Source organism: Rhagoletis zephyria, unplaced genomic scaffold (assembly GCF_001687245.7).
Source record: "Rhagoletis zephyria isolate East Lansing unplaced genomic scaffold, Rhagoletis_zephyria_1.1 Rzeph_scaffold_00392, whole genome shotgun sequence".
Taxonomy (NCBI): domain Eukaryota; kingdom Metazoa; phylum Arthropoda; class Insecta; order Diptera; family Tephritidae; genus Rhagoletis; species Rhagoletis zephyria.
The window spans coordinates 185,995-212,031 of NW_016157476.1; the positions used below are offsets into that span (position 1 = coordinate 185,995).

The following is a 26,037-nucleotide window of genomic DNA, read 5'->3' on the forward strand; positions in this document are numbered from 1 at the left end:
CCTAGCTCATAAGCTATCTGTGTGAAAACTTCCATGCAAATCAGTTCACTCATTTCCGCGTATTAATTAAATTAAACATTTCTAACAGGTGGCAACTCTTAAAAAAAAGTAGCCTACCTTCTAACCTAGGTCATAAGCTATCTATGTGCAAAATTTCATGTAAATCCGTTTCCGCGTATTAATTTAATTAAACTTTTTTAACAGGTGGCAACTCTTCCAAAAAATTCGCCTATTTTCCACTGTAGGTCATAAGCTATCTGCTTGCAAAATTTGATACAAATCCGTTCAGTTTTTTCCGCGTATTAATTTAATTAAACTTTTTTAACAGGTGGCAACTCTTCCAAAAAATTCGCCTATTTTCCACTGTAGGTCATAAGCTATCTGCTTGCAAAATTTGATACAAATCCGTTCAGTCTTTTCCGCGTATTAATTTAATTAAGTTTTTTTAGCAGGTGGTAACTCGTAAAAAAGTAGCCTATTTTTCATCCTATCTCATAAGCTATCTGTGTGAAAACTTCCATGCAAATCAGTTCACTCATTTCCGCGTATTAATTTAATGAAACTTTTTTAACGGGTGGTAACTCTTAAGAAAAGTAGCATATATTCCAATCTGGGTCATATGCTATCTGTGTGCAAATTTTCATGCAAATCCATTCAGTCGTTTCCGCGTATTAATTTAATGAAACTTTTTTAACGGGTGGTAACTCTTAAGAAAAGTAGCATATATTCCAATCTGGGTCATATGCTATCTGTGTGCAAATTTTCATGCAAATCCATTCAGTATTATTAGATTTGAATTATTTGTGTATACAAATATAGTTTATTCCTTAACAAACACTAAATGAAACTAGGGGTTCATCTTTGAACATTAAAAAAAAATCGACAAACTTTCGTAAAAATTGCGAACTTTCTATTTCAATTTTATTCTTAATATTTTGCAGTTTTTTAGCTCATTCAAAATTAGTCTAATAAAGTGCAAATTTAAAGTAGCTGTGATTTGCAGTTGATGTATGGCATATTTTTGACGATGTCGGTAATTTTCTTCCATATTATCTAAGTATGTTCGAAAATGATGATGAATTCATCAAAAAAAAAATATTGAAAATGAACGATAAGTCGCAGCTATGTATTTTAAACTTGCGCTTCGTTTGAATTGATCGGGCTACAAAACTGCATACTCAAAATATGTATTTCTAGGAAATCTAATTAAAAAGCTTTAAGAAGGTTTGTTGGTTTTTTTATTGTTGCGCAAAGATTAAACTTTGGATTTAAACAGGTTTTGTTAAAGTGTAAACTGCACTTTTATAAACAAATAATTAAAATTATATAATTTTAAGATAAATGGCGAATCTAGTTAACATATATAAAGTTTTGATAAGCACTTGAAATGTCAAGTTTTAGGGCGGTATTATCACTTGCGAAGCGAATGAATTTGGCGAAGCGAACGGTTTGGCGAAGCGAATGGATTGGCGGACGCAACTTAAATATGCATTAAGAGTGTTCTTTTTTACCAGCTTGTGGAAGTTCTTTGCATCGCGAACACCTTTAATGCCTTCCCTGCCCTTAAATTCGCTCCGCCAAACCGTTGGCTTCGCCAAAATCATTCGCTTCGCAAGTGATAATACCGCCCTTAGTACTGAATTCAAAGATGTCTCTTTTATCTATTCATAATAGCTTAAAAAAATGTATTTGTTTAGAAGTGTATCTTAAAATATCTGCCTTGACATTTATATTAAAAATGTACCTACATAAACTTTCCCGTGAATACCATCAAATCATTGGTCTTGAAGGGAATCTATGTATACATGCATGCATATGAGCAAATTAAAAAGTCGATACAATTTACAGTCGAAAAGTACAGTTTTTGTATAGATTATAGATTATTTCCCAACACTGTGGGAAACTAAACAAAATGGCCTAGTGTATTTCGCAAATATTTAAATACATAATCCACCAACCGATAATTTTATATATTCATTAAAAGATAATTTGTCATCGGTCTGAAATAAAAAAAATTATAAATCGGAAAGGTTAAAATAGTATTGTGTTATTAATTAAAAAAAAAAAAAGTTTAATTTCACTGACGAAGGGGGCGGGATCTATCCCCCCAAATCCCCTTCACCCCCCTGGCTACGCCACTTTATTGAACAATACCTCGCTAGAGTGGCATCAGAATGGGCCTAACTTACCTACGTTTACGTCTCTGTCGGACTGTGCGGGGTGGCAACCACTGTAACCTATTTTGAATGTCGAAATAGTCAGATTTTTTATAAAACTTTGACTCACTGTTGCAACTCTTAGAAAAAAATTCCAAAAAAATATCCGACGTGAATTTAGTGTACTGTAGATCTGTATCTCTATTTGGGGTGCTGCTATTTTAATGTAAGCGGGTGTAAATTAAGAAATTTTGAATTAATCGAATTCTCTTTTTCATAACAAAGTTTACCTCCTCTAATTATGGGCCTTTTTAACCCCATTTAACAAATTGAATATAACAGTTAAGAAACTAATGGTGATTTCGTTTCTACCAAAAAATGTTGCCTTTTGATTGCCCCTTTCTCTTTTCGTGTTCGTTTCTAAATTAAAGGCAAAGGGTGAGAAAATGTTGTGTTCGTTTCTTAAAATTTCGCACTCTTGTAAGGCAAAAAAGGCACATTCTCTGCCTTTGTCATGGGAGATGGTTGCCCTGAAAATTATATGGTTGTTTAAAACGACAATATTATGAAATGCTTGAACCAGACAAAGACAAGAAGGCAAAAACATGCCTTTTTACTGGGTTTAGTGTAACATCGAACACATTTTGCACCGGTTAAGGGCAACATTTTTTGGAAACGAAATCATCATAAATTTCCATATGAATTTATAATAAAAAACTACCCCAAAAATTTTGATTATGCCCTAAAAACACATTTCTTCAATAATTGAATTTTATGGCCTTATTATATGGCTACTGCTATCCAAAGGGCAACCATACACTAAAATTCACATTACGTATGGCAACTGACTACTAACTGCTCACTGAATCTCTCGAGCGGTCTCTGAGGAATTTCTTTATTTATTTTTTAATTTGTACCCACATACATTATAATGACACTGCTATATATTTAAAACAAGGCTTATAATTTTTGTTTTCGTTTTCGGTGACCTGTAGTAAAATCCTCCGCGTAATAGTTCTATAAAAAATGTTCAACTTTCTAACTGCTATTTTTAATGAACTTACATTAACCTTTCCTCAAATTAGACGTTTAGGAGTTAAGGGATTAAAATGTTCTACGAAAAATTGTTTATGTAAATTTTCAATTAATACATAAAACTACATGTAATATAATTGAATTTGTAAACAAACAATGTTAACTTTAGCCAACTTGAACAAAATGTAATGAGCAAATGTGTAGCAAACTCTTCTTAGGGTTTTTGAGTACCACGTATGGTTACCACTATTTGGATATTATTTGGTTGAGGCCCAAATTCCTAAATCCTTGGCATATAATTCGAGGGCAATTTGAAAAGTTAGTGACGGTTTGAATTTCGCGCGCAGTAGCCATGATACAAAAATGTAAAGGTAAAAACGCTGAGAGGACACCTGAACATTTTTGAAGCTTGTTAAGGCACTCCGCACATTAATAATCATAGTAGTGTAATCGTTTCGGCATACTAAAGTTTAAAGCTTTTATGCCGAACCCATGTATTTCAATGAAGCTCTGTAGATTACGATTCAAAATCATGTTTGCGCCTAATCATAAAAGCTTCATGATTCGAAGCGTCCAACATTGTAAGGCGCTTGCAGTTTTGAAATCGTCATTTGTATACTTTTTTGTGTTGGAAATAAAATTTATTTGTCAATTCAATAGAAAATAATTGGAAATTAATGATTTCGTGCAAAAATTCGTGCAAATTGCATTAAACCACAAGCGTTTACACAAACTTTCGGATCAGANTGATTTCGTGCTAAAATTCGTGCAAATTGCATTAAACCACAAGCGTTTACACAAACTTTCGGATCAGAGGAAGTGCGTGTTGCAAAAGAACGGCCAAAAAATTTGTTATGTGTAGAAATTGTTTATTAGCTGGTGACTTATGCAGGGCGTGCATGTGTGCAGAAGTCGAGTCGTCATGAATTCGTTTCGGTATGATGAAACGATTACTCTACTTTGATTAGGCGCGTAATGTGCCGAGTGCCTAACATAACAAAAAAGTTTCCAAAACTCAAATAAAAGCAAAATTTAATATTTTCAGCTATTTATTTTTTGTTTTACTTTTACTTTTAGTTAGCATTTGAGTTGCTCTGAAAATTTAAATTTTGCAAAATAGACAAACTTCAAAAAATAAATGATGGTCCACGAATTGAGTGAATGGTTTTCCCATATATGTAATACTCCTATATTGGCAGTAAGAGCTAGTACCGTCCGAAAACACTACAGTACAGATATATCAATAAACACGTACGAAAGAAAAGGAACACATACGTTTATAAATAGACATGTACACAACACATACACAAAAACGGCACTCAAGTACACAATACATTGACAAAAACGGTACTAGACTGTCTCGCTTCGATTTCGGAATGATTACACATTGAGAAGTTAGCTTACTGCCAATATAGAAGTATTACATATATGGGTTTTACCTTGACATAAATACTTATATCATGCGCAGTAGCTATAAAGCAATACTACTCCCGTCAACTACCATCGAATATAGACTACTATAAATTTTTGAGCAAGCTGCGCCATTTAGTTTTTGTTTGACAACTTTTGAAAGCAGACAACCTCGATAACGACAATGAAAAAGTTAATTTTGTACGCTGATTAAGCATTATTTTTTGATAATACTATGGGGATTCTGCACCATGAATTTCACGAGGTGAGTCACTACTCGACTTTATTCTTAGTTCTGATCTATGTAGTNAATATAGACTACTATAAATTTTTGAGCAAGCTGCGCCATTTAGTTTTTGTTTGACAACTTTTGAAAGCAGACAACCTCGATAACGACAATGAAAAAGTTAATTTTGTACGCTGATTAAGAATTATTTTTTGATAATACTATGGGGATTCTGCACCATGAATTTCACGAGGTGAGTCACTACTCGACTTTATTCTTAGTTCTGATCTATGTATAAGAAACTCTTCAAATAAAACGTTTATAACTTCCAACAGAAAGGAGGTTCTAGACATCACGCTAGTCTCAAACTACTTCTCTGAGTACGTCAGGGACTGGCATGTGTTAAGTGAACATTCATTCTCCGATCATCAATATATTTCCTTTAGGCTCTCCCGAAGAGCCCCACCTCGTTTGTGTTACAGGAATATGAGGCGGACCGATCGGATCAAATATAAAATGGAGCTCTCGGTAGCCCTAGACGCTTCTCTCGGTATGCACGCCATACCGTTAACAACTGAGGACGCCCATCCTCCAGCGACAAAGTCTGTTTCTCTCGGTGAGCTGGACTCATCGTGAAAGATTGATGAAGCCGTAGACCTTGTCACCAAAGCCTGCGACATAGCATTTAAAGCTTCCTGTCCAGCAACACGTCCAAGGGGCAAAAGGAGACCCCACGAACTAGAAGGAAGCTTTTTAATCTAGCGAAACAAACTGGATCTTGGCAATCCTACAAGGATGCTCTGAAAGTCTTTAAGAGTTCAGTACGAACAGCTTAAAGGGAATCTTGGAAAACTTTCTGTGGCAACATTGAGGAAATCTCGAAGGGCAACCGACTACGGAAGGTCCCATCTAAAACTCCAGTTGCCCCAAACCATATCCAAAAACCTGATGGTGAATGAACCACCTCTTGCAGCGAAATGCTAGATGTTCTCATGGACACCCACTTCCCGGAGTGTACAACAGAACCAAAGGCAGACGCGACAAATCAGATGACTTTTCTTCCACAGCACTCAGTAGAGTGCATAGTGCAACAAGAAAAGGTGAAATGGGCGATAAAGACCTTCAAACCTTATAAATATCCTGGACCGGACGGCATAATCCCTGCCGAAATTCAGCAGACAGTCGACCTTTTATGCCCACTGCTTGCTGAGATCTTTAAGGCCTGGCTTCGCCTTTGTTACATTCCTAGAGGATGGACAAAGGCTAGGGTAATCTTCATACCGAAAGGTGGAAGGGTCTCTCACGTCAAGCCCAATGACTTCAAGCCAATAAGCATAACGTCCTTTCTTCTTAAAACTCCAGAAAGACTTTTTGACGACCACATCAGACAGCGCCTTACTTCTGAGGACGTGTCGGAGCGTCAACATGCTTATTCTAAGGGCAAATCCGTGGACACTGCGCTCCACGAAATTGTGTCCAAAATTTAAAAACGACTCGTCTTTAAGGAATTTACCTTAGGCATCTTTCTTGACATAGAAGGCGCCTTTAACAATATTCTTCCAGAGGCCGTGGTGGGCTCACTTTCCCAACGGGGGCTGGAGCGGCCTCTGATGGAGCTTATAAGACTTCTCTTTGAAAGAAGAATTATCTCGTCAGAGTTGGGAGCGCGTAGATAACCAGGCATGCAACGAGAGGTACTCCTCAAGGAGTACTCTGCTCTGGAACCTTACAGTAAACTCAATTCTGATGAGACTGCAGAGTACCGGCTGTCATGCCGTAGAGTATGCCGACGACATTGCACTCACAGTCACGGGCAAGCGTCTCCAAACGCTAAGCGAACTTTTGCAAAGCGCTCGTGAGCAGCTGGCCGAGGGAGTGTGGACTTAAAGTTAATCCCACCAGGACCGAAATGATACTTTTCACGAGGAAATATAAGATACCGATTTCAGCCCCCTTCCTAAACGGGGTGGGACTTACACTCTCCAACGAGGTTAAATAACTCGGCTTAATTCTTGACAGGAAGTTGGACTGGAGGTGGAACCTTTCGAAACGATCCAGGAAAGCCATTACCGCCCTTTACGCCTGTAAGGCAGCGGTAGGAAAACGATGGTGTCTGAAACTACACATAATACACTGGATGTATACTGCGGTTGTCCGCCCCCTCCTTTTCTATGGGATTACCGTATGGTGGCCGGCTCTAGAAAATCCACTTACAGAGGCGTATTGGACCGAGTACAAAGGGCGGCAACCATGTTAATCACGGGTGCCCTGCCCTCTACTCCCAGTAGGGCTCTGGAGACTGTTTTGATCTTCTCCCTACCGATATTTACGGTAGATATCAGGCCAGCTGCAACGCAACTAGACTGAGTGCAGCTCATACATGGAGAGACCATAGTTTCGGTCACTCAAAAATTCTGAGCACCATTTCAGCAACCTTACGTAAGCTGGATTACATTAGTCCACATATCTGCTTCGAAAATAGGTTTTCTACCAGAATTCCAGACAGAAGCAACTGGGTAAATCGCTCGGACTTGATAAAGGATCTACCGCAATCTTTACGGACGGATCAAAGTTCGACAATAAAGTTGGAAGCGGAATCTACTCCAAAGAACTCTCGCTAAACCCAAGCAGGCGGCTCCCTGACCACTGAAGCGTGTTTCAGGCGGAATTAACAGCCATAAGGGAGGTCGCCCTATGGCTTAAAAGTGGCACAAATTGTCCACAATCCGTCACTATTTATTCTGACAGCCAAGCAGCAATTAAATCTTTGCAGTGCAGTAACACTTCCGCAAAGGTGGCTGCTGAATGCAGAAGTAACCTAAACGAGCTTGCCGCGAAAGCCACCATTAACGTGGTATGGTGGAATACCGGGAAACTTCGCGGCAGATGAGCTGGCGAGGGGGAACTGAACTAGGCTCAGCAAACTCTGCGCTCGATGCAGGCATTCCCCTGTCCTCGAGTAAGCACCAACTGAAATCTATTTTCATTAAATTGGCCAACGAACGTTAGGCGAAAGAATCAACATGTTCTGTTGCAAAACAGATCTGGCCAATTATAAACGAAAAACGATCTAAAATTCTCATACAAATCGACCGCCCCATTATTAGCACAGTTGTAGGTACAATTACAGGACACTGCCTAATGGAAGCGCATGATTTACGGATATGCACTTGGAATGTCCGGACCCTTTAAAGGGAAGGTACCTCTATACAACTGCTGGATGTCCTCGAAAAATATAAGGCTGACATCACTGCAATCCAGAAAATGCGATGGACTGGTCACGGCTGTATGAAATATGCAACGTGTGACATCTACTACAGCTGTCATGAGACGGCGCACAAATTTGGTGTGTTGTGGTTGGGCGGAGACTACGACACCTCGTCTCCAGGTTTACTCCCAACAGTGAACGAATCGCCACGATCCGCATCAAAGCCCAATTTATGAGTGCTGCCCCCGCCACGATGTTAAAATCATGCTGGACGACTTCAACGCCAGGGTGGCAAGGAAGGCATTTTTAGTCCAACAGTCGGAAAATTCAGCCTCCATGACTACATCTCCGTCAACGGATCGACTATTCCGCGGAACATGGTAGTTAGTAGTGCCAGACACCATCATCGAAACATCCATAAAGCCACTTGGGTGTCCCCTGAACAAAGAACGAAGAACCAAATAGCTCATGTTGTGCTAGACGGAAGATACGGTTCGAGCGTTCTTGACGTGCGTTCTATCCGAAGAGCCAACAGCGACCTTGTTGCAGCCAAGGTCCGCATGCGCCTCTGTGCAATAAAGAACGTCCATCAGGCAACGCGGCGAAAGTTAGATGCCGAGAAGCTGCATTCACTGCAGACAGTCGAGAAATTTCGAAATCGAAGCTCAATCCCGCTTAAACAATAAACTCTTCAACGATCGGATATAAATGAGCAAAGGGAATCCATCTCCCAATCACTTCGTGCCACTACGGAAGAGGTAGTGGGATACTACCGCACGCGCAGAAACAATTTGTATGACGAAGAGTGCCGCACGGCTACTGCAAAGAAATACGCAGCATACAAAACCACCCTACAGCCAATAGCTACTTGAGCGACAGTTGAACGATACCGGGAGATGAGGAGGGAGGAGAGACGTCTATTCAAAAGAAAGAAACGAGAGACAGAAAAACGTGAATGCGAAGAGCTTGAGATGCTGGCAGGCAGGAATGCGGCTCGAAAATTCTATCAGAAATAAGGCAGCTATCAAATGGTTTCAAGACTGGGGCTGGTTCTTATAGAGATAAAGTTGTCCAGAGTACACTTGAGATATGAAAGAGACACTTCTCAACGCTTCTGAATGGCAACACAGGTGGCGCATTTGAAGAAGAACCCGAACCAATGGTGGCTTAAAACAACAGGGCCCCGGAGCCGACGGTATTCCGGCCGAGCTGTTCAAAGCCGGCGGCGAAGAGCTGGTCGGGCGCATGTACCAGCTATTAAGCAGAATTTAGTCTGATGAATACATGCCCGAAGATTGGAATCGCAGTAACTTTGCCCAATCCACTAGAAGGGAGATCCGTTGTTTGCTCCAATTATCGCGGAATAAGCCTTCTTAATATTGCATACAAGGTCCTGGTAAGTCCACCATTGACCAGAATTTCACAGCGCGTCAAATTCTGGAAAAAACACTCGATATGCAAATCGACACACACCATATTTTTGTCGATTTAAAGCTGCTTTTGATAGCACGAAGAGAAGCTTCCCGTACAATGCCATGTCTAAATTTAAGATCACCGCAAAACTAATACGGCTATGTAGAGTGACGTTGAGCACTACCTACAGCGCCGTCCAATTAGGGAAGGACCTCTCCGCGCCATTTCAGGCCAAACGAGTTTTTAGACAAGGCGATTCACACTCATGCGATTTTTCAATCTGATGCTGGGAAGCATTATAAGAGCTGCCAATCTGCCCAGCGGCACCATATACAGCAAAATCATGATGCTGCTGGCGTATACAGGTGATATTGACATCGTTGGCCTGAAACTCAGGGATGTCAGCGCAGCTTCTTAGAAAAAGAAGCTAACGACGTTGGTCTGGTGGTGAACGAGGACGAGACAAAGTACCTCCTGGCAACACATAAAAAGTCTTCGCGTATTGGGACACACGTCACTGTTGGCAGTCATAACTTTGAAGTAGTGAAGGACTTTGTTTACTTAGGATCCAGCATAAACACCACCAATAATGTCAGTCTGGAGATAAAGCGAAGAATTACTCTTGCCAACAGGTACTACTTTGGGCTCGGTAGGCAATTGAAAAGCAGCCCTCTCTCGAAGAAAAAAAATCACGCTTTACAAATCATCATGCCCGTCCTTTTATATGGCGCAGAAACATGGACGATGTCTAACAAAGATGAGAAGGCTTTGGGGGCTCTCGAGAGAACTATTCTTCGCAAGAACTATGGCCCCGTTAGCGTGGACGACGAGTACCGAAGAAAATGGAATAACGAACTGTACGAGCTATTTAACGACATGGACATAGTTAAGCGCATAAAAATAGATTGCTCTGGCTTGGACATGTTTTACGCATGGACGATGACGCTCCGGTGAAAATATCCTTCGACTCCGCACCTATGGGTGGACAACGAAAGCAAGGGCGCTCACGAACACAATGGAAGGACCAAGGGTAGAAAGACCTGTCCGCCCTTGGCATGAACAACTGGCGCAAATCTGCAAAGGAGAGAGGCAACTGGCGAAGTTTGTTGTTCTCGGCCCAAACCGATAAACGGTTGTAGTGCAAAATAAGAAGAAGTAATGAGATGGCTGAGGCTGTAAGCACGTCATCTGGGTAGGTACATCAAATTTTACATAACATTTAGAAACATGAAAAGCCGGCCGTTTCATAGCCGTTGACGAAAGAGGGATCCACCATAACACCAGAGACCAAGGCACAACCAAGAAGTGCACGGAAGAAGGTCAATAAGGTCATAGCTACGGTTTTTTACGATGCACGCGGTGTTATTCACATCGATTAACTTGAAAAGGGCAAAAGTATTACTGGGGAATATCATTCAGAGGTGTTGGACAGCTCGAGATTGATTTGAGCAAATACGACCAAATTCAGTCAAAAATAAGTGATTTCCATCAAGACAATGAACGGTGCACACGTGAGTAGTCACTATAAAAAAAATCCCTCAATAGGGCTACGAACTCCTACCCCATCCACCATATTCTCCAGATTTAGCCCAAACGATTATTTCCGGTTTCCAAACCTGAAAAAATGGCTGCGCGGTAAGAGATTTGGTTCGAATAAAGCCAATTATTTAGAAGGAATTAAAAGAAAGGAAAAATGCTGGACTAAATATATCGAGCAAAAAGGAGTCTTGTTGAGAAATTTAACGCTTTGTTGCCGAAAAATATATCTTTTATTCAAAAAGTCACTGACCTTTCAAATTGCCCTCGTAACTTATCTCAATGCTGAATGGGGTTCAGGGCGGACGTGTCGTGGTTGCGGAAATTTATATATAAATACAAGAGATTTTTAAATGTACTTATCCTACCAAATGACTTATCAGATTTCAAAGTTACCATTACTTTTTGAAAAGCAAATCCGGTCGACGGCAATATTGCCCAAATAATGCAAACAGGTTCCGGGTCATATCGTAATTAAATTGCGCAGCTCCTGCTGGTGTGAATCTATTATTCATAACAAGACTATCGAAGAGGAAGTCGTCTACTTGATTGGCTATAATGCGCAGCGTAAGATTGAAGAGATTTAATGATAGTTCTCGCTCCATATTATGAAGTGTTGTTACCATCACCTATGTAGTGATTAAAAGTATATATTTTTTTGTTTTCTATTCTACAATAAAGACTCACCTGAAACATTTCCCCTGCACTGGACGACAATATGAAAGGCTCTCTGCAATTCTGGTCTGGCACGCTGGACCAAGAATCATGACGATAAGGCATCGATTTCGCTTTTATTTCATTTACCGCCTTCGTTGCAAGGTTTTCAATTAATTTTTCTGTCCAGTGCTCTAGTTCACTAACCGGATGATCGAACACTGAATGAATTTCAGTATAATTTGGACCCACAAGTGCAGCATGCAAATGTAAATAATGAACATTTTCACCCCATTCACGCAGTACCAAGGCTAAGTAATTGATAGCATTCAAAATGGAAATGTTCTCAACTTCACCACTGCTGTGAAGTTGAACTAGGCGCCTTCGAAAGTTTTCTATTAGCTCTAATTGAAGCGACAGGAATTGTAATTGTTGGCCTGGTTGAATAAGTGCGTGGTATCGATCTTTAATAGCTTCAAGCAGGCGTATGAACTGATCAGCACATTTTGGAATTTTTAAATCATTATCATAAAAGTTGGGGTCAATAAGCATCCAAGGACTATCACCATGTAATATAAGATCCATTTTCTCCGAGCAGACTGAAAGAAAAAAAAAATACATGTAGTATTGCCATGCTTATACTTATGGTCAAAATTGTAAGCATGCTTGACACATTTCCAATCAATACGCTTATCTGTTTGTGTTTATATCTTCTACTAAATATCGTTTTTGGCCTAATCAATGTATACATAATTCTTAATGATTGTCAAAATTTGTTTAACGGAGAAACACACACAACGAAGGCTTGATCCGCCTCAGTTTCACGAAAATATTGACATGACAAACATTTTTAACCGCTGCAGCTTAACTTGGACTATAGATGGTAAAACTTTCACTCACTGTTACTTCGAAGAACCCATGTTTGTCATTTTCTCTGCGGAATGTCTTGGAAAATTATTGATTTTCAACGAAAATAAGTCCGTTCGAATAGATCTCCAGTGAAAAATATCCAGCAGAAACTTGCAGGAGAGTAACGAAGGATTCTCTCTCAAAATGGAAAATATCCAAAAAAAAATTAGTAAATCTTTCAAGTTCAACAACTTTCGCTCAAAATCAACTGCCACTATGCGCTTTCAATTTCCCCTACTTTGCAAATTTTTTGCGTACGTGAACGCCAAATTCTAATAACTCTGTGCTACAAAAAGAAAAAAAAAACCAAATACAAACAAAGCTTAGTGTAGGTTATAGGTAGGGTCGAGAACAACATGAAAATAGGTTTCTTAAGAACCTCCATTTTTATTTTGTTACCTTTAAAATTACTAAGTAATTTCTCTTTAACCATTAATTTGACAAATTTCAAAACGTTAATACTTGAAGTCAGATAACAGATTATTACTAATAAAATATAAAACTTAGTTATATAATTTACACAGAAAAATGAAATTTTCCAAGGGTGGCGGGTGGGACAACGATTACACCCGCCTCTCTGAGTTGATGGATTCGTTAAATATTTAGTTAATAGAGCCTTTATCGTATGTACATAACTAATAGAATGCTGAGGTCCATTTTATTATTTAGTGGTATTATTATATTCGCAGATTAAAAAACTATTTCAGCTTGTGACGGGTGGGAGGAGTTGTTATGGAGGACACATACTTAGTTCGTGAGTAAGGTGAACTATACTGGTTTCATATGAATATTTATTATACTTTTAATAAAAGAGCCTTATTTTATGGGAAGCTTACATATTTGCAAGTTAGATTAAAAAAAATTGCGGTGACGGGAGGGACGTCCAATAAGCATTTCTTTGAAAGCTGAACAACTTCTCCCCATAAATGTATTCTGGTAATAACCCTCAGAAAAAAATTATCAATTGATTACAATAACCAACTTCTATTTAGCTTTTTAGCGGGATTTCGATTAATAACTAATTTTGTTTTCTTCACGAGTTTCTATTTAAATATCCTCATTCAAATATTACTTTCAATACAAACAAATAAAACAAAGGTCGAAATGTTATATTATCATTTTGATGTTATTCGAATTCAAATATGAGACCACCTGAAGTATACTTTCGCTTTGGATATTTGTTATTTGCATTGTCACCTTCAAGCCACGAGAAATGCCTTATCAACTTTACTAGAAAATACTATATCAGAAAAATAGGGAATATAGCTAGAAATAAATCGACAAAAATCGATTTCTTAAGAATTATTCTACATGCCATAGTATTGTCACAGATTTAAATGCAATCTATGTAATTTATTTTTGACCTGTGATGTCATCTTCGCTGGAATGACCCGTCTGAAAATATATTGTTAGACTTAGCTTGTTGGGGGTTTTCATCGGGTAAAATTAAAAACCCCTAAATTTTTCAACTTGACCATCGCTACTTTCCAAAATTTCTATGAAAGTTTCCAAATAAAAATAAAATCACCCGCCCAAACTTCTCAACTGAAACGGCTCTTCCAGCCAACGAGCGTGATAACCTTCGCAAGACGGCTCCGGGAAAACCCGCATCAGGGATCTTAACAAAGAGATTCGGCAACTAGTAAACCTACATGAGATTTGGAATACCTTTGGTGTAAGCAAGCTGTGGTAAACCTTAAGGTCATTTTACCACCTCTATGAGAGGTCAGACTACAGCTGGGAATTTCACAGGCGTGGGCACCGTAACAGACATCTGCTTGCTTTAGAGCCTATATAACCTGACGGACGAGGTCCAGATTCATAAGACAGCCTCAACCTACATCAACTCCCGACCCGTGAATGCCGTTTTAAGAACACAACCGCACAACGTGGACGAGGCAAAACTACGTTTGCCTCGGGATACTTGCAGGCCAAACTCGTACTTGAGCAGGATAAACTTAGATGTTCCCAACCTATGTCCGGCCTGCGGGTAGTCACCCCATGACCCGACACACCTCTTCGCATGTCCACGGTCTAGGCAGGGCTAAGTAAGCCGGTACAACAACGACAACCGTGCAATTAGCAGCATGACTTCTCATTACTTTTGAAACTATATTACAAGGCAACCAATGGTAGAGCTGGCGTTGTTTATCTGTGAATTGCACCGATTTTAATATTCCATTTACAAAAATAACTCCCACGGTATTGTGCTGTCCAGTTTAATTTGGACATCATGTGTAGCCAACTTTGCTGAAAAGTAATGCATGTATTGGTTATAGCAAAGTTATACTTACAACGCTCTTCAAGTGATATCCACTTCAGTAAATAAATTGGTTGAGTTATAACTGAAATCACACTGGTAAAACTATTAGGGTATCCAAAAATCTCTCGCAACTCAATCTCGAAAGCTAAAGTCTCGTCCACCAAATGGGCAAATAGATGTTCATCTCGACTTATTTCGTCAATATCGGCAGAGAGTTTTTCAATTATCAATTGCACAAGCCCACGAATGAATTCTAGCTGTAAAAATATGATTAGATTTAGAACACTCAGCAAAAAGTACACGCTTTTTTTATTATAATTTACAGGACATTTTTCCTATTTATTTGACATTGAGCACCTCCAACTTTTGTTTTAAAATCCAAAAAGTAACCGTCGTTGAGTACAAAAATTCAAACCAAAAGACCATATTTGGCATTATTTGTGCATGCCTTTATTCATAAAATATCCCTTTTATTTGGCATTTTTGTACTATCCAGATAACAAACAGTTCTTACGTCTAAACACTTTTTAATATTTATTTGCACATGAAACTTGTATATAAGTACTATATTAATAAATCAAAGGTTTTGCTACAAAGTTTGTTAATTTCCCAAAGTAGTCGGGGAGGCGAGCGACAAGGAACTACTAGCATTTTATAAAAGATGAATTTTTAACATTATGTCACGTTTGTGGTATAGAAAAATAGCGTGCCGTCACGGGGAGGCGCGGGGTGGCTTTAAATTTGTGCAGAAACTCTAAACCTTGCAACTACTTTATAAAATCAGAAAAATTAATTGCGAGCAGTATAGTATTGATTAAAAAGTAGTATAACATTAATCAGTCATTAAAATCCTGCAACCGAGAGCGTCAGTCACGAGTTGAAGCTATACAAAATGCGCTGCATGGTGAAAGCACCGGATGTCGGTGTTGTACGCACAATTTTCCTGTACGTTGGCGGCAGAAAGTGTAAGTTTTGAAGCGTCTAGAAATAGCAACTAGGTGGTTGGTAGACTCTAGACATGTATATATTTACGCAGGTGGCGTCGCACGAAGANCGCACAATTTTCCTGTACGTTGGCGGCAGAAAGTGTAAGTTTTGAAGCGTCTAGAAATAGCAACTAGGTGGTTGGTAGACTCTAGACATGTATATATTGGAGCGCACCAACGTAAAGTTAACGTCACTGTTGACAGTTATAATTTCGAGAAATTAGAGAATTTTGTTTACTTGGGAACCAGCATTACCACCGATAATTATGTCAGCATGGAAATCCAACGCAAAATCGCTCTAGCCAACAAGTGCTATTTTGGCCTGAGTAGGCAATTCGGGAATGAAGTCCGCTCTCGACGTACGAAAACCACACTCTATAAGTTACTCATCATGAACGTGCTGGTATATGGCGCAGAACCATGGGCAGTGACTTGGCCATGTCGTTCGAATGGACACCGACGCTCCAGATCTGAAAGTATTCAACTCGGAACCCGCTGGTGGTAGCAGAAGAAGAGGGAGGTCCCCACTGCGATGGGAAGACCAGGTGGAGAAGGACTTGGCTTCACTTGGCATTTCCTATTGGCGTCAGTTGGCACAGAAAAGAAACGACTGGCGTGCTTGGTTGAACTCGGCCAAAATAGCATAGGCGGTTACAGTGCCAAATAAGAAGAAGAAGATGACTCAATTCATGTCATAAGGGCTAAAAACCAGTTGTTGCAAATTTTAGTGAATAAAAAATGAGTGAGTTGGAAATTTGCTTACTGAATATAACATAGATGTAATGCTACTGTCCGAGACACATTTAATAAATAAATATAATTTCTCCATACCTGGATACAATTTCTATGCCACAAATCACCAAGATGGCAAAGCTCATGGAGGCACAGCGGTGCTGATTAGAAATCGCCTAAAGCACAATATTCTGGACTTAAAAGCAACAGCCTGTCTGCATGCAACTACCATATGCTTACGAAACCGCGACCGAGACTTTAATCTATCGGCTATTTATTGCCCACCGCGATTTTTAATTTCTGAAAATGACTTCAAAGATTTCTTTGATAGCCTGGGTAATGAATTCCTGGCAGGAGGCAACTTCAAAAGCCTACGTACTGGAAATCACGCGTTATTAACCCAAAAGGGCGGCAGTTATACAATACTATTTTAAACAGTCACAATAGACGAGAGGTCACATCTCCTGGTAAACCTATTTACTGGCCCACCGATATAAAGAAGATACCAGACCTAATAGATAGAAACATAGACAGGAATAACATAACAGCAGAAATTCTATCTGAACTATCATCCCATCACTCCCCTATATTAATAAAACCATATGAACAACCCCAAAACATCGAGATTGAGCCTCGTCTAACTTCAAATAACACCAACTGGCTTAAATATAAAAAGTACATCAGTAGTCACCTTAAATTAAACGCTGCACTTAACTGCGAGGGTGATATAGACTTCTATGTTGATGATTTTAAAGAAACACATCAAATACCGAAATAGAAAAACTTGTGCCCCCCAACAAATTAAATAATGTCCATATCTAGGAATACACTTGGATAGGAGACTAACTTGGCGCAAACATATATCATCCAAGATTACACAAATGAAGATAAAGTCAGCTAGCGTCAACTGGCTGATAAACAGTAAATTAAAACTGAAACTAGGTTATAAAGTACTTATATATAATAGAAACATTAAGCCTATATGGATGTATGGTATTCAACTGTGGGGTACGACCTTTGCAACCAACATTGACAGGATCTAAAAATTCCAATCTAAAACGCTAAGGGCCTTAACGGGATGGTTAAATCTGCAATCGACAGGAGCAGAGAAGAATATAAAATAAAACTGCGTAATCACCCAAATCTACTGGCAAGTAGCCTGTGCAACACAACAAATATAACACGCCTGCGAAGAAGAGACTACCAGCCTTTTGTTGAGCGACATTAAACCAGCAGGGCTCAACTCAAGGGCTCAACTCAAGGGCTGGAGCTATATTATTGTAAATTAGACGTAAGATTTTTAAACTTGTTGTTAGGCTTAATAGATGTAAAATAAGAAGATCCCACAAATAAATGCACGTATAAAACAAAAACAAAATTATTTCTGCATCTCCAAAGCAAATACGCACATTCTTTGCTATCTTTAATTCGACATGCTTCTCATCGATTCCATGTGGACTGTGGAACACGTACAAGGCTGACATGTCAGAAGACATTTTACACAGAATTCGTATCTGTTCAGGAAATCCCGATCTCGAGTTGAACGAAGAGATACATAACCAGGCTTTACTTTTGATTGAAGACATGAGTTACCGCATTTGTGGCACTGTTTTAGTCAAGTTAGGAACGCGAACGCTACATCGCGAAATGAATGATGCATTTAATCGAGTATTGGAACGTGAACGTGAATATGATCGCGATGCATTGAACCAATCAGTTCGGAAAAATTTACCACTGTTGAACAGAAGGTAGTGTACAATACGTTAATGAAGGCGATTGATGATGGAAACGGCGGTTTATTTTTCCTTGATGCGCCCGGTGGAACTGGGAAAACATTCCTCATGTCATTGGATTTGGCCACTGTTCGTGCGAGATCCGAAATTCCTGTTGCTTCATCTGGGATAGGAACCACCTTGCTAGAAGGATGCCGAACGGCTCATTCAGCGTTGAAGTTGCCTTTAAACCTTTAAACTTCTGAAACCCCGACATGTAACATTGCGAAATACTCGGCAATGGCCAAAATTTTGATAGAAGGTAAAATCATCATTTGGAATAAATGCACAATGGCGCACAAGCGCGCATTGGAAGCACTTAATCGCACTTTGAAAGATCTGCGCAATGCCTCAAGGTGTTTTGGTGGCGCAATGATTCTACTGTCTGGCGATTTTCGCCAAACATTACCAGTCATTCCAAGATCGACGGCTGCAGATGAAATAAACGCTTGTCTGACATCAACTACTCTGTGGCGCTTTGTGAAGAAACTTCAGATGACGACAGATATGCGAGTTGCATTACTAAACGATCCATCCGCCGAATATTTCTCTAAGCAATTGCTGACTATCGGTAATGGCCGTGTTCCTGTCGACAAATTGAACGGATTGGTTTCCTCTCATCAACAAAATCTTCCCGAATATAATTGCTAACCACAAATATCACAATTGATGGAGTGAACGAGTAATTCTTGTGGCAAAGAACAAAGATGTAGACCACTTAACTGTTACAATTCAAAATCAAAGCGTTGGCTCACTTCAATCCTTCAAATCTATAGACTGTGTAACAAACGAAGACGAAGCTACCAACTATCCAACTGAATTTTTAAACTGTTTCGATCTGCCTAGCTTACCACCGCACAATTAACAACTGAAGGTTGGCTCCGTAATTATCATGCCTCGACATCTTAACCAACCAAAACTATGTAACAGAACGCGTTTGTTGGTGAGAAAACTCATGGACAATGTCATTCATGCGACAATACTTAAAGGAAAGTTCGAAGGTAAGGAAGTTCTCATTCCGAGAAATCCGATGATCCCAACCGATATAAATACCATTCGAGTTTAAACGAATTCAATTTCCGATTCGCCTTGCATTCGCAATGACGATCAACAAATCACAAGGTCAATCTTTGAGTGTTCGTGGCCTGAATCTTGAAAATTAATGTTTCTCTCACGGTCAACTTTACGTGGCACGTTCACGTGTCGGAAAACCATCCGCTTTGTTCATTTTCGCACCTGACAACAAAACGAAAAATGTCGTGTATCACAATATGCTTAAATAAATCGACTAGAGTGCAACCAACCTATCCAGCCATGCTGGTTTCTTGTGCATTTATTAAAGTTAATTCATTGTGGGTACTTTTTCATTTTACCGTTATAAAAAAAGTAAGCCAGTTTNATAAATCGACTAGAGTGCAACCAACCTATCCAGCCATGCTGGTTTCTTGTACATTTATTAAAGTTAATTCATTGTGGGTACTTTTTCATTTTACCGTTATAAAAAAAGTAAGCCAGTTCTCATATAAATTCAAAATTCGTATACAGAGAAACATTTCAACTAATTGTATAAGTAAGTTTACATTATCCCTATGTTAAATCGATAGCTCAATCCGAAGCATGGTTCCCCTCCCACTACCATGTAGTGTTCCAGGTATAGCCAAATAACGGGTTTTCATAAAACGTTTTAAACGGACAACTGTCTGAATTGCTAATGCATATTTATCTGAATAATCCGCTGACCAATCAAACGAAGTGATATTAAGAATTAGAGCTAATTACTGTATTATTCTTATAAAATATTAATTCAGGTGTCTCTTGTATTGAACGAGTCGGCGTGAGTCATTATGATCGTACTGAAAAAAATACATACATACATACGTCATTCACGCGGACATGAATTAATTAAGAGGATTTATTAAGAGGGTATGCATATAAAATTGCGCTCCAACAAAATTCTGAAACATCTTAATGTACTTACATACATAAGTATGTACACTAGATAATGATATTTTTAAAAATTGCTTACACGTATATTATAGTTCAGTTTGCCAGCTTTCACCGCAGCTGGCTGAAAAGTCCTTCCAACGAAGAGGTGAATCTCCTTGCACCAATTCAGTATTTGTGTGAAGAACCACTCCGGTTTATCCAAACGATTTGTTTGGCGTACACCCGTGAAGTGAAATTGGAACCTACAAGTAAAAAGAAAATCGTATTTCAAATATGTGCACATATCGTCGCCTCAGAAAACGGATGTCGAATGTGCAAAATCACGATTTTGGGATTTTGATGCAGATTTACTAAGTTGGACATGGTCTTTCGATTTCTGCAATCCATTTTTTTTATATCTCCCTTAGTTTTTGAGATATTTCCTGTGTATTTTGTCGTATGTATTATTGTATCTGTTGAAAATACGTCATATACGACAAATTCCCATACAAACGTATTTTTGTTTAATCATAANAAATAAAACCGCCACACGCTTAATTTTTTTCTGTAATATGTCGTGATACGGCTTAATGTGCAGGTTTGAAATTTCTGAAAAATCTAACGATATTCACTTGTATTAAAATTGGAGCTGAAATACCTTATGAAAATTTCATTATACAAAGAAAATTTCTACATTCCACTGGGAAAATAGGTAAGCACCTTACGAGGTAAGCCATGTTTTCTTTCCGTTTTTAGTACCAAAATTGTCATCATGGCCAATGTCATCTACTAGTAAAGCGCAAAATGAACACCTCCGACAACACATTACGTTGTCAGTTGCAAAATAACGTGCAGCCGAAGTTATTTCCAAGCGCCGAACTACTCCGGGCGACTGCTCTGCATTATGAGTAACTTACTTTGTAAAGCGGCTCAGAGGTATGTCTGATACCAAATGTACATTCTTAATTCCTACTTACATAAGGCGACCACGTCTTTGTTAAAGTAATGGAGATTCGGCAGGGAAGTGGTAAGGACCGCCTGGTGAAGGGCAATACCTTACCAGCAACTTACACTTCACCCGGCATTTCTTACCACGTCACTGACGCATCTCCCTTACTTTAACAAAGACGTGGCCGCTTTATGTAAGTAGGAATTTAGAATGTACATTTGGTATCAGACATACTTCTAAGCCGCTTTACAAAGTAAGTTACGTGCAATGCAGAGCAGTCGCTTAGAGTAGTTCGATGCTTGGAAATAACTTCGGCTGCACGCTATTTTGCAACTGACAACATAATGTATCGTTGGAGGTGTTCATTTTGCGTCTTACTAGTAGATGGCATTGGCCATGATGGCAATCTTGGTACTAAAAACTGAAAGAAAACATGGCTTACCTTGTAAGGTGCTTACCTATTTTCCCAGTGGCACATACGACAAATTCCCATACAAATGTAATATTTTTTTAATCATAAGACATGTGTCGTATATATCGCAAAACTTTGAACTTACGACAATTCGATGGTCCTCTGCTATAACGACACAATTAAAATTGGAAATTAAACTAAGTAACTAATTGTTTTTTCATTTTAGCTGGTACTGAGATTCCAATGAAATTAAAAAAAGAAAATGTGCAAAAGAATGAATTTAAGTATTTTTTTTTTTTTTTGTTTTTATAAAAAAGAAAACCTTTCGAAACATTTTTACAGCATAAAAGATGTACAGGATTTTTTATTATATGTAAATGTTTTTGTTATGTTTTTTCCAATAAGTAATCATTATTTAATAAATATATCTGGTGTTTTCATCAAATTACACCACCCTCGTTAAAAAAGATACTTTACAGAGTATTGTCGCATGTTCTATGGACAAGACAAAGTGGTAAGTAAACGCTTCGACAAATGTATACGGAATGAAAAGTCAATTTTCTCATTAACGTTTAGAGATATTAAATTTAAAAATATTAAAAATAAAAACTAATAACACCAACCACGTCCCCTTCAAAAATTAAAAAATCTACCGTAAAGTTTCGGATTAATTCGACCATAAATTTCAAAGTTTTGTAACATACGACATCCGTTTTCTGAGGTGACGATGTGTAGATACCATCTTCGTTAACGCAAAACACGCTAAATAAGAATTTTGATTTTTAACGATTTTGTGCCGGTTTTGTTATGATAAGACCGTTGTTTGAAAAAAACTGGTTATTGGAGCTGGGTTCTCCTGATTTAAAGTGATTTGATAAACCCAGCTAGGCGCTGATTAACTTAAAAATAATGCATCGATCAAATTAATATGATTTTTGGAGACGATGTGTCGAACTTACTACTGCTACTGCTCATGGTCAAACATGATGGATGAAATCCGCAATGACTCTCGGAGTTTCGGTTATGGAGGCAGGTGGTGGATTATATTGAGGCAAACGTCATGGTGACAGTTGATAAAAAACACGGTTTGGCTTGGAGACTATAAATACAAACTTTCACATCATTTACTCATCCCGTCTCTCTACGAACGGTACATTTCCAAATCGGCGCGATATCGACTAATCAGTTTAGTGTTATTTGGCTTTGTACCACGATTTTGTTTTTTAGTAGTAAATATGGAAAAGCAACAAAATCCAATCGGCAGAAGTTAATGCTGCTATTTCGGAGATCACATCGCCTCATCAGACTCCTTTCTCTAGACTTTAGCAGGAATTAAACCGCATCATCCATGTGCAAAGCCAGCCATGCTGCGCTAACCACTGAGTTATGCACACCCCGTAAACTCTTGTTGCTAATCTATTTCGATATTCAACCTATCAAGTGCAGCTGATTCGCCGCAATTTCAACTTGACAGTGTGGTTGTTGTTGTTAATTCTATACATTCATTAGAATTGTTGTATAGTTTTCGGCAGGCTGTTTAGGATGAGAGAGAACTTTACTTCTGAACTGCCTAGTAGCACCTGTTGGCAAGAGTAATTTTGCGTTGGATTTCGATGCTGACATTATTATCGGTGTTAATCCTAGTTCTAAAGTAAACGAAATTCTCTATTTTCTCGAAATTATAACTAACAGATATGTAGAGAATGATGCAGGACATGATCCGAAATCAGAATAATCTAATGCACTGATCGGCAGGCCATGGCTCACTGAGCGCTCTCTGAGCACATGTGTGTTTCACACGTACCCGAATAGCGCCAGTTGAGCAGTGCATTTAACGCACACTGTCTCACTTATTCAATCGTTTGAATATGGTAGTATGCCGATCACTGATCAAATGCAAGCTTGATTAAATAGGCCATAATGTGTGAATACAGCACCTGTCATTGGAATGCAAATCGTCCCACCCAGCACAAAGTGGAACCCCAAAACTTTATGAAAACTCACAACATGGATACAATGGCTCTTAATAATAATCATAACGGTTTTTACCCTCCATTCCCGCCCATCCGCACGAGTGGTGCAGTCCGCATGACGTACGGAACCAAGATTTTCAATTTATGCGCCGAGTCACGATAGGCAGGAGTTTGTTAAGTGTCGAGATCTAAAACTATTCAGCTACAGAACTAAATTCATCAGCCGGTTTTATGCCTTTATTTTAATGATTCATTTATTGAGAGAGGACAGTATCGATTTCTTAATGCTGAAAAGCGAATCTGATATATCAAACGTGCTGGAATGACAGTTAAAATCCTGGCATAAGCAACGGAGTGCGTCGTGCAATTCAAAATTAGTTTTACAAGCTTTCAAAAATAGGGGACAAAAGTGTCTTGATACCCGGGAGGGAACATTAAGGCAAACTTCGCCCAGAAGAAGCGGACATGAAATTGAACCTGTTAGTAATTTAACTATAAAAATTGTACCAAGCATTTGTCTGCGGCTGGAAAGTGTAGGAAGAATAATAAGTTTTAATCGGCTCGTATTATTGAGAATCCCAACGGAATTTCTTAAAGCAGAAAGTAGGAATTGTTTTTGAATTGATTCTATCTTGTCTGAGTAAATCTGATACCTTGGATTCCAAACCACCGAACCATATTCCAGNATAATAAGTTTTAATCGGCTCGTATTATTGAGAATCCCAACGGAAATTTCTTAAAGCAGAAAGTAGGAACTGTTTTTGAATTGATTCTATCTTGTCTGAGTAAATCTGATACCTTGGATTCCAAACCACCGAACCATATTCCAGAATTGGCCTAACTAATGTTGTAAACAGGGTTTTAGTGATACAAGGGTCACAAAATTCTTTTGACCATCGTTTCACAAATGCAAGTACACCTTTAGCCTTGTTGACTGTCACATAAATATGAAGATTAAAATTCAGCTTAGGATCTATTGTGATACCAAGGTCCACAAAATTGTATACCTGTTCCAGGTTATGGTTACCTATTCGCTCTTCGTGCGAAACACATTACTGAACATTTCTTAAGATTTGAAGACATAAGATTTACTTTACACCAGTAAGCCATGCTGTTTAAGTCTGATTGTAGCAAAGACCTTTCTTTAATTGAAACGAACGATTTATAAAGCTTTACANTCAGCTTAGGATCTATTGTGATACCAAGGTCCACAAAATTGTATACCTGTTCCAGGTTATGGTTACCTATTCGCTCTTCGTGCGAAACACATTACTGAACATTTCTTAAGATTCGAAGACATAAGATTTACTTTACACCAGTAAGCCATGCTGTTTAAGTCTGATTGTAGCAAAGACCTTACTTTAATTGAAACGAACGATTTATAAAGCTTTACATCATCTGCATACATTAAAATTTTGGAAAATTGTATATCTGTAGAAAATTTTTCTTTTAGATTGGNCTTGGAAAATCGTATATCTGTAGAAAATTTTTCTTTTAGATTGGCACTTACACATATGTTAGTGTTTGGCCGAGCTTCTTCTCAGACTTGGGGCGTGCGCCTTGATGTTGTCACACAAAGCGGAGGGACCTACCGTTTTACGCCGACTCCGAACGGCGATTGTATTTTTATGAGAAGCTGTTCTTCATGGCAGAAATACACTCGAAGGTTTGCCATTGCCTGCCGAGGGACGACCGCTGTTAAGAAAAAACCTTTTTCTATATTTTTTGCGAACAAAGGTTGGAAATAAAACAAATTTTGCCTTATTTCCCATTGCTTATTTGAACTATTTGTAAAAAAAAAACAACAATTTACTGACAGAAGGAAAAAGAACTTTGTTTATTCCAGGGATTGGCATTGGTTGATCGTCAACTGTTCATACTCATTCAATACCGCTGCTTTGTATGACTGAGCAGCGGCGTTGGCTTAGTAGTATCGATACCTAAACGAAATTAGAGGATGACTGAACACGAGCGCATTGCGTGCTGCCTTGCAAATACAGCCACCACAAGTGAACGATGCTTATAACTGCTCATACTGATATTGACTTCGGCAAATCTGTACTCTGAATGATCGTGCACGAAACCAGCAAACGTGGCAGTTGAACGGCTCCGAAAACATGAGAGTCATCATTTGTTGCAGAAGTCGTTTGACTTGTTGCTGAAAATCATCTAACTTGTTGCTGAAAGCCATTTGACTTGTTGCTGAACATCATCTGACTTGTTGCTGAAATGACGACGAATGTGGTAAAGGGTAATTTATCATCTCGTATGCATGTATGTATGTATTTATAGCGCGTCTACCATTCAATTGCATTGCTCACTGCTGGCTAGTTGTGAGGAATGTGCATACGTACGTATGTATGTATGTACATATCAATGCTTCATTTCAAACAAGCAATTGTCTTTGAATGTTATTGAAAAGTATCATCACTTCGGCAACACGTCAAACGCGCCTTCAGCAACAAACCAAAGGCGGC

At 38.8% G+C, this 26,037-nt stretch overlaps 1 protein-coding gene across 2 annotated transcripts in view; it reads right to left on the reverse strand.

Annotated features, from left to right (window-relative positions):
- Positions 1-26,037, reverse strand: part of Rint1 (RAD50 interactor 1) — a 95,877-nt gene that overhangs the window by 7,999 nt on the left and 61,841 nt on the right. For both annotated transcript variants that reach the window (XM_017611296.1, XM_017611295.1), the window contains 4 exons: positions 20,327-20,489; positions 14,842-15,067; positions 11,672-12,237; positions 11,387-11,613 (listed from right to left, as the gene is read on the reverse strand). In XM_017611296.1, coding sequence (XP_017466785.1) covers positions 11,387-11,613; positions 11,672-12,237; positions 14,842-15,067; positions 20,327-20,489 — 1,182 coding nt within the window. The remainder of the gene's footprint in view (positions 1-11,386; positions 11,614-11,671; positions 12,238-14,841; positions 15,068-20,326; positions 20,490-26,037) is intronic.